This window comes from Ipomoea triloba, chromosome 15 (genome assembly GCF_003576645.1).
Source record: "Ipomoea triloba cultivar NCNSP0323 chromosome 15, ASM357664v1".
Classification (NCBI taxonomy): Eukaryota; Viridiplantae; Streptophyta; class Magnoliopsida; order Solanales; family Convolvulaceae; genus Ipomoea; species Ipomoea triloba.
The window spans coordinates 25,491,445-25,501,467 of record NC_044930.1 but is presented as its reverse complement, the minus strand read 5'-3'; the positions used below and the strand labels follow the sequence as shown (position 1 = coordinate 25,501,467).

The 10,023-nt window shown below is 37.0% G+C and overlaps 2 protein-coding genes across 4 annotated transcripts; both read left to right on the top strand.

The window, feature by feature from the left end:
* Positions 1-1,461: 1,461 nt before the first annotated feature.
* Positions 1,462-3,245, top strand: LOC116006000. The gene has a single exon (XM_031246245.1). The coding sequence runs from the start codon at positions 1,721-1,723 to the stop codon at positions 2,807-2,809; it is 1,089 nt and encodes a 362-aa protein (XP_031102105.1). The 5' UTR covers positions 1,462-1,720; the 3' UTR covers positions 2,810-3,245.
* A 1,726-nt stretch (positions 3,246-4,971) lies between these two features.
* LOC116005487 (putative late blight resistance protein homolog R1B-14) lies at positions 4,972-9,834 on the top strand. Of its 3 annotated transcripts, none has more exons than XM_031245693.1 (3): positions 4,972-5,125; positions 6,527-9,244; positions 9,359-9,834. In XM_031245693.1, the coding sequence occupies exons 2-3, from the start codon at positions 6,557-6,559 to the stop codon at positions 9,470-9,472; spliced, it is 2,802 nt and encodes a 933-aa protein (XP_031101553.1). In that variant the 5' UTR covers positions 4,972-5,125; positions 6,527-6,556; the 3' UTR covers positions 9,473-9,834. The 3 variants fall into 3 exon arrangements, with proteins under 3 accessions (XP_031101553.1, XP_031101551.1, XP_031101552.1); XM_031245691.1 differs by having other exon boundaries at positions 4,973-5,125; positions 6,521-9,244; XM_031245692.1 differs by lacking the exon at positions 4,972-5,125 and having other exon boundaries at positions 6,397-9,244.
* The last annotated feature ends 189 nt before the right edge of the window (positions 9,835-10,023 follow it).

The following is a 10,023-nucleotide window of genomic DNA, read 5'->3' as shown; positions in this document are numbered from 1 at the left end:
TATCCGTTTGTTGTGGAGTTCTGACGTGGCATCCACTTCTGGCACCTCCTTAATATTTTATCTCTCCATGATATTCTTCTTCTCCAAACTTCATCCATGCTTCCTGACCGTCATTCAGCCTTTTGGAGAAGTGTCAGACTATCGAGACCAAAAGATGATGTCTCGTCCCCGTGTATCGAGAGATCTATCTCTCGAACTCTGCTTATGTCTCGTATCCGTTTGTTGTGGAGTTCTGACGTGGCATCCACTTCTGGCACCTCCTTAATATTTTATCTCCATGATATTCTTCTTCTCCAAACTTCATCCATGCTTCCTGACCGTCATTCAGCCTTTTGGAGAAGTGTCAGACTATCGAGACCAAAAGATGATGTCTCGTCCCCGTGTATCGAGAGATCTATCTCTCGAACTCTGCTTATGTCTCGTTCTATCCGTTTGTTGTGGAGTTCTGACGTGGCATCCACTTCTGGCACCTCCTTAATATTTATCTCTCCATGATATTCTTCTTCTCCAAACTTCATCCATGCTTCCTGACCGTCATTCAGCCTTTTGGAGAAGTGTCAGACTATCGAGACCAAAAGATGATGTCTCGTCCCCGTGTATCGAGAGATCTATCTCTCGAACTCTGCTTATGTCTCGGTCAAACCCGGGAAATATTCCCTATAAAGTAGCTCCAGTCCAAGCCCTAACATCGAGCTAATAAGGAAGGGTTCGGGCGGGAAAATCTGACTGCACAGTCCGCGACTTATGTTGGTTGCCTTGTTAAAATCTGTACACTAAGAAAAACTAAATGGAAGAAAATCTTAGCTAAGGAAAAAAGAACACAACCTTAAGTGCCAATGAGGAATAGTTCGGACTAGAAAAACTAACCATATAATCAGTGACTTACATGGGTTGCCTCGTTAAAAACCTTATAAAAAAAATCTAATGAGAAAAATCTTAACTTAGGAAAAAAGAGCACAACCTTAAGCATAATCTTTTGAACTATAAGGGTCGGCCGATCTCTACCGATCTAGGGATCGGATTTGCGATACGATTGAGAGGTCGAATTTTACTGATCTAGTGATCGGATTATTAGTTATGTCCGGGAAGTCAAATTAATCATGATTTAGAGATTCAATTTTACTAATCGAGGGATCGAACTTACCTACGATTCTAAGGTTCGAATCTTACCAATCAAGATATTGGGTTTCACCAATCGGGAGATTGAATTCTTAATGAGATCTAGCGATCAAGCCTTACCAATCAAGGGATTTGATTTATTCACGGTCAAGGTGCGTGATATGTATACTCAATGTGCGTGATATATATGTTTAAAGTGCGTGAATTGTTGAAACTTAAAGTGCGCCATTTTAAAATCTTATCTGCCTCATTTATAATGAACAGATCACCGATTTAACAAAAGAAAATGAATCAGTAAAGCAATAATTATAGTGTCATTAAGGAACCGCCGTATAAAGTTTATCCTCTTCGGACATATAATTAACTCTGTTTTCTCATTCATCCTTCTGCAGTTGTGCCATTACCATCAACCTGTTCAACTTCCCTCGTTAATAATCTTCACCGCCGACCCATCTTGGATCTTGATGCCCTGCTCCTCTTTCCGATCCAAAAATCCGATCTTTACCACCGCATCCCCAAACCCAAGATTCGCACGCGGAAATGCTCGCTCCTCAGTCCTCACCACAATAATCGTTAAAATTTCGCAGGCAAAGTTGGATAAATGTTTGGGGCTGTCCAATTGGGAGTATTGGCGGCCTGCGTAGTTCTCTTCGTTCCGCTAGTCATGGCGGGCTGGCACTTGAGCCGCAACAAGATGCTCTTCTTTAGCTGCGCCCTATTCATCACCCTCTCCGTCGGTGTTCATTTGGCCCCTTATTTCCCTGCCATCTCCTCTTTTCTCTCCTCTCCAGGTTTACAATCCTCCTCCTCCTTATCCTCATATTCAAATCCAGATTCCTGCATTTCTTTACTTCATCAAGTCGCATTTAGTTCTAACTCTAGTGATCTTTACGATAAATCTTGGGAGTGGAAGTGGGTGCATTCTGAACCGTTGGATCAGTGTGAATTCCAGAAGTTGGGGAAATCGGATGCTTCGGATTTGTTAAACGGGTCGTGGGTTGTGGTGGCTGGGGATTCTGAGGCGAGGTTTGTGGCGGTTTCGCTGTTGGAGTTATTACTTTGGCCATATGAAATAGAATTGATTAGAGCTGATTTGTTTAAGAGGCATAGTGATTATAGCACTGTGGTGGGTAAAATTGGGATGAAGCTTGATTTTAGATGGGCACCCTATGTGAGTAATTTGACTAGTTTGATGTTGGAGTTCAAGGAGAGAAATAATTACCCTGATGTATTGGTGATGGGGTCAGGGCTCTGGGATATGCTACATGTGAATGATGCATCGGATTACGGTGTTTCGCTGAAGTTGTTGAGGGATTCGCTAGTTATGTCGTTGCCCGTTTACCTGGATTCTGTTTCCGATGACAAGCCGAGAACAGGGATGGTTTCTGCTCGTTCCCCGCAGTTGTTTTGGCTCGGGATGCCAATGCTGATAAATTCGATGTTGAATACGAATGCAAAGCGGGAGAGGATGACGGATGCTCATTGGCAAGCTTACAATGACGAGCTCTACAGAAGTAAGCTGCTGCTACAATTTGGTGGCCCCTTTTTCTTGTTGGATTTTCATACTCTCACTCATAACTGCGGGGCTGAATGCACTACGGATGGTATGCATTACAACGGGATTGTCTACGAAGCTGCAGTTCAGATCATGTTAAACGGGTTGCTTATAGAATCTAACCAGAAGTTATGATGGACGGCTGTTGTTGTTTCTCCTCTATACTTGCGAGAGAGAAAGAGGGCACTTGCGAGCCAGAAAAGCTTGCATCAATTCCGGTTAGGCCTTGCGTCCATCAGAAACTGTTAATTCAATAGCAAAGTTTTTGTGATAATAGTTTACACTGAAGTTTGTGGCCGCTCATTTCTCTATCGTGTACAAGTGTATTAGGTATAGTTTAATATCAACTCACACGCCTGTATTGTAGAGCAAGAAAAGTCGACTACTCGAATCATTTCTTTCATCCAATCTTGATGTGAGCATATATATCATTTGATACAGTGTAATGTGCATGGGGTCTCACTTTACCTTTCTCTGTATGTAGGACTTTGAATGAAAGATTATATAGCATTCTTTAATGTTACTCCAAATTTTGTACTTTTAAAATCAATAAAATTTCTTTTGCTTCTCACATATGATGATGGAAATTTAATTGCTGCCATTTTCGAAACCTTCAAAAATACATAGATGTTGTTGACCTCCTAGTTAGTCTTTGAGCTGTATCTCTTGGTGTTAAGCTGCAAAAGTTGCTTTATTTGGTTAGGTTATATGCTTTGCTGTTCATGGTTTTTACTTGCAGGAAAATAATGGTGATATCTTCTCTGTGCAGAACCAGAAAGACCATGGAATCTAACGGTATATATTGACTTTGCTATTTTCTTGAAATTATGAGGAACCTGATAACCTCAATACTGTGTTTACTATTAAGATTTTTATACATCATCTAATGCTCATTTTGAATAGCGAGAATAGGAATTTGTAGTTCATCTAATTCAGAAGTCATTGCATTTTTTCTTCATTTGTACTGATATGCTTCTTATTATTTTATTGATCACTCGTTGCTCAATGCCTCTTACTGCTGTTGCGAAAGATTTGGGTTTTTATTTGTTCATCCCTTACCTTAGTTTCGCTGTGCAGGCAGCATACATAATCAATGGGAACTGCAAAAACATCATGAACTTTGGCGCTCTGTTGTAAACCGTATGTGTATCCAAATAATACTTGCTACTTATATCCTCTATTTCTTCTATTCTTTAGATTTTTGTTTCAATATGATAACTTGCAATTTGTATAAAGTGTGCTTTCAAAAAATTTTGTTGTGGCAATCTAAGTGAGGATTGAGAAAGTTCCCCTTTGATTGCTTAGTTACATTTACAATGAATATGTTATGAGCTACAGGTACTATTTACAATTGTTATTCTTATATTTAATGATTTTTGGAAAAGATGGTAAATGGCCACGGAATGTTAGATTACCTTAGGGAATGTTAGATTGCTGGGAATGTTAGATAACTGGGAATGTTAGATAACTGTGTTTGGTTTAAAATTGAAGTAGGTAAATAAGACAACGGAAATAAGATAAATTGATTAAAATGCCAAAAACTTAATATTAGTAATAAGATAAGGGAATGTGAGATTACCTAAGATATCGGGGTGTATCTCACATTCCCTTCCAATAGCTAAAAACTTCATCGGGAGGTTATGTTACATTCCCTGAAAATCTTACATAACTTGAACCAAATAGGGGAATCTTATATTCCCAAGCAAATATAACCTTAGTTATCTCATATAACTTAACCAAACACCCCCTAGGAGTCTACTTATGTACTGCAGGCAAATTATTCACCTTGGGGGATGCAGTAAAATCACTCCTACCCGAGTGTTTTCTATAATATAATTGCAGTGAACAAAATGAATTGGAAAGCCAAGTTGCAAAATTAAGGTATATTTTCAATCCTAAGTAATCTCTTGCTTGTTATGTTTTTCGCCAATTCCTCCTCAATCAAGACATACAAATATTCCGCAAGGCTCTAGTGATAAAAGTAACATATATATGAAGATTCATGAAGGGAATTTAGAAAAATTTTATAAAATGACCAATATATCCTTTAATAATTTGAAATTTCAGAATAAATTGTTAATATTAACAAAATTTATAAGTAATGAATTAAAACGGTCACTTTCAACATAATTAAAGGGAAATGTTCGTATAGGATAATAATTTATGAATTAAATTTACAATTTAAATATAATTAATAGACTAAAACTATTCGTTGTACCAAAAAAGAAAAAAAGAAAAAAAGAAAAAAAGAAAAAAAGTAAATTAGTGGTCCCAACAATAATTAAAAGTAAAGTTAAATCCCTCCCATCAATAATTCATATCTTATCCCATCTCTCATCAGTGCTGCTATACTCATTTCATTTCTAGCTTGCTCAATAAATTCAATAACTCAGATCATATCTGATATTACCCAAACCCAATTTACTAACTCCAGCTCTTCTTCAACCTAAGGTATGTTTCATACTTTCTCCAGCATGACTTCAATTCCTTTTTTACTTTGATACAGTTTTGCATAACTCACTCTCCATTACATTTTCCCTCTCGATGCCTTTACTTTTTGCCAGATGTTTATTCACTATAAAATTTATTAATTTTGGACAAGATTTTTAATTGTATTCACTGTGTACGAAAATAATATTCATGAACAGATATATATATATGAGTTTTGTGCGGTTGTATGGTTAAATATGATCTATCTTACCTAAATCAATGTTTAACAGTGATTAAAAAATGCACGGTGACAATTTAGTCTTTTTGCATTTAGGTCAAATATAAGGTGCGTCATTTTCCTTCTTAAAGTGAGTGGTTTTTGTGTTTAATGTGAGTGGTTTTTGTACTGTGCGGCTTAAGGTGTGTCAGGTGCTGAAAACTTTGAGTTGATCTAATGCTTTATGTGCGTAATTTTCCTTTTTAAAGTGCGTGATTTGTGTGCTTTAAAGTGCGTTGGCCTAAAACTTTAGGTGCGTGGTTTTTCTTCGTGAGGTGCGCTGTTTTCCTTTTTAAGGTGCGTGATTTGTATGCTTAAAGTGTATCAGTTGTTGAAACTTAAGGTGCGCCATTTTAAAAATTTAGGAGCGCGTTGTTTGTGCTCTTAAGTGCTTTGTTTGTGTGCTGAAGATGCGTAGTTTGCGTACTTAAGGTGCGCCATTTTAAAATTTTAATGCGCGGTTTGTGTTGTTAAGGTGCTTTGTTTGTGTGCTTAAGGTGTCTCTTTTTGTTTTAATCGCACTAGAAGTTATCTTGCACTTGATCTACTCTCTCTCTATATATAGCCATATTAGCCGCCCCTCCGCATACAAATAATTGAAAAACTGGTAATGATAACAATCTTTGTGTTTAGATACTAGGTATAAGATGGAGTAAATTTTCGATTTGGTCCCTCGACTATTGGGATTTCACCATTTTGGTCATCGACAATTTTTCTTGTCCAATTACGTCTCCGATTTTGAAAAATTAACCAATTTGGTCCTCCGTTTATTTTGGTGTTAAACAACCGTTAAATCGGGACCAAATTGGTAGTTTTGCTATAGTCAAGGGACTATTTCGATAATTAATTTTTGACTGAAATGGTCCCTTAACTATAGTAAAATTACTAATTTGGTCCTGATTTAACGGATATCAAATGGTAAAATAAGTGGAGGATCAAATTGGTTAATTTTTTCAAAGTCGATGACTTAGTTAGGCAAGAAAAATTGTCGATGATCAAAATGGTGAAATCCTAATAGTCAAGGGACCAAATCGATAATTAACTCGTATAAGATGCACCAGATTTTGACCCATCTTGCATGCACCATTATCTCTGCTATTTTCTTGCTCAATAATTGAGACTAATAACTCTGGTACCAGTTTCAGAAACACTTTAGGGAATTGAAGTTCAATATAATGGCGACAATATTGATGACTATAGATGATGTAACCACTCTAATCGGAATGCTAGAGAAAGACCTTGTGGAGCCCAGACTAGTTTCGATTTTTGATGCCGGAGGATTGAAGGTGGCGCTGCTTGAAACGATTGAGTTGCTGTCTGCAAAGCTCTACTTTCTGCAAGCCTTTTTGGAGGAACGTAAGACCAAAATGAATGACGGGGACACCTGTGATAAGATTCTTCTGGATGAATCATCGGAATATAGATTTGGTAGAACATATTACAAAACTGAAATAGAAAATAAACTGAGACGAGTATATTTGGCAGCAAACCAGGAAGGGTATGTATTTGAGGCTAGTGAAAAACTTCATCAGACCTTGAAATATGTGGTAAGCGATATTGAGTGTGTTGAAGGATGGATCCTAGCGGACACAAAAAGAACTGTTTTAGAGCCTGAGAAAGTGAACATTACTGTTTGGGATACCTACCAAAATGCTTTAGTGCCTGAGAATGAAGTAATTATAGGATTGAAGAGTGATATAGAGAAGATAATTAACAGGCTATGTTATTCACACTTGATGAGACCAGTTTTCACCATTTTGAGGAATAGTAACATTGTCAAGTTTCGGAGATATGTTGAAAACCTAGTGCTGAAACTACAAGTTATCCCACTCGTTGGGGAAGGAGGCATTGGAAAAACTACATTAGCCAAAAAAGTCTATGCACATCCCATTACTATTGCAAGCTTTCACATTCGAGCATGGGTAGTTGTGTCTCAGGTTCTAAACCTCAAAGAGATGCTCATTGGTCTATTACGTTGTATTTCACCAATAACAAGTGAAATCTACAACCTAGACGATGCTCAAATAGCTGAGCAATTAAGCAGAAGTTTGATGGGCAAGAAGTATGTAATTTTATTAGATGATATATGGACCACTGCGGCTTGGGATGCAATCCAACGATGCTTTCCAAATAATTATAATGGAAGCCGAATCTTAGTAACTACTCGGTTCAAAGAGGTGGCTGAATACTTAAGTGCAAATCCCTACCATGTGCATCATCTAACTCTAGAGGATTGTTTGGAATTATTTTCAAGAAAGGTGTTCGGGCGAAGACATTCTATTACCAGGGGATATCGGTTACTTGGGAAACGCATTGTTAGTGGTTGCGGTGGATTACCGCTAGCAGTTGTTCTGATTTCCGGACTTTTGGCTACAATAAAGTCTCTAGTAATATGGAGATATGTTGCAGAAACTTTGGATGGAGTTGATACAAATGATAATAACAACAGAATTTCAAAAATTCTTTTGTTGAGCTACAACTTCTTACCTCGTCACTTGAAAGATTGCTTTCATTATTTTGGTGTGTTTCCTGAAGACAATGTCATTCCTGCTAAGAGATTAATCAACTTATGGATTGCAGAGGGATTTTTAATGCCACATAAAAATATGAGTTTGGAAGAAGTGGGAGAGAGTTACTTGCATGATTTCATTAATAGAAGTCTAGTTCAAATTAATGAGCTAAGTATTGACGGCAAAGTTAAATCATGTAATATTCATGATCGAGTGCACGAGGTTTGTGTTAGAGAAGCAATTGATGGGAATACATTGTGCATTATCAATGACAACCATGCTCTAAAAGCTAGTCATTGGTTAAGCTGTCAAACAAGTCATTGGCCAATTACTCGAGTGAGTTATGGGAATTGCGGTCCTGATGAAATTCATTCTGTTCTTTGCTTTGGTAAAGATGTATACCATTCAAAATGTAGGTTGGTATACCCTTGTTTGAAATTTCTAAGAGTATTGGATTTATCATTAGTTAAATGGTCAAGAGGCATGCCTAGCGAAGTAACAGACTTGGTTTATTTGAGATACTTGGCTTTAAGTACCATTGGTTCTCTTTATGAGTTTCAATTTTTCAAGCTTAAGAATTTGGTAACTCTCATAGTTACTTCATGGATGGAAAAATGTCCTTTGCAACTGCCATGTGATATTTTGGATTTGCCACAATTAAGGCATTTGCATGTTGACAAGAGATGTTCACAGTATCTCCCTTGCTTCGTCAAAAAAGATCTACAAACTCTTTATTGGTTGAAAGTTACTAGCTACGACGAAAAACCAAACTTCGAAATGGTTCCAAACCTAAGGGAACTTGGGATTTTCATTGAAGGCCAACTGGTACCTAGCTATCTAGGGAACCTTGTGTATTTACATCTACTTGAGAAGTTGAAGTTTGAAGTAGGAAGAGTTGAGCGCTTTTATCTACCAACAGGTTTTCCACCAAACCTTAAGAAGTTGACACTTCGGTATACTTATCTTTCATGGAAGGAGATTGACACAATTGGTGAGTTGTCGCACCTTGAGGTGCTTAAACTAAAAGATTTCGCTTTCTGTGGTTCAGAGTGGAAACCATCAAAGTTGTGCTTTCGAAAATTAAAGGCACTTCTTATTTCACGTTCAAATCTCAAACATTGGCATGCAAGTTCTAATCATTTCCCAGTTTTGGAGCGCCTAGTCTTGAGATATTGTTGGGAATTGGAACAAGTTCCACTGAAGTTTGCAAAAATTGGAGCATTGAAGTTAATTGTGTTAGAATGTTGTTATTCTTCTCTTGTGACGTCTGCAAAGCAGATTTCTTCTGCAAAGAGGTTATTGTTTGAGGGAATGGCCGTTTGTCCACTTCGTGTTTGTATAGTTGGAACTAAGGTTTCTCTCTAATTCTTATTCTTTAGTTCAAACTATTAGTTTTTACCTTCTAATTCCATTTATTAATTTAGTTATTTATTTATTTTTTGTACTTGTTTTCAATTACTTTTCAAGGTTGAATTGCCAAATAATGAAAGCTCTGAAGAAGAAATTGTGGGAAGCTTGAAGAAGAAAGTGTGGAAAGCTATGAAGAAGAAAGTGTGGAAAGTTCTAAAGAAGAAAGTGTGAAATTTGTTGAAGAATTAAGTGTTGGAAGCTCTCATCAAGAAAGGTTTTAAGCTGTGAAGAGAGTAATGAAAACTTTGAAGATGAAGGTGTCGAAATCCCTGGCATTCAAAGATTGAAGAGGAAAGTGTCAAGAAGAAGAAAGTGGCTAAGGAATTTTTTAATTTTGTGTTTATTATAAACTTATGAAGTCCAAGGTATGTATGTATATATACCTATGAAACTTGTGATTAAACTGCATATTATCTTTTGCAATTGCCTATTACTTTCTTGTTTTAGTTAAAGAGTTCATTCCAACATTAACTCATCAACCAGTGAATTCTTCAAGTGCAGAAAGATGCACCAATATAAGATGATGTTGTATTTTTTCCTTTTCATCTGAACAATTCAACTCTGTGTGTTATGATGTTTTTCTGTTCCAATGACACCATGTCTCAGTTGTAACAATCCACTGTTCAATTCAGTATTTCCTTTACAACATATTGAAATGCTTAGCTTTTTAGTGCCAATGAAACCTGCATATATTCATGAATGACTTCGAGTGATCCTTAAAC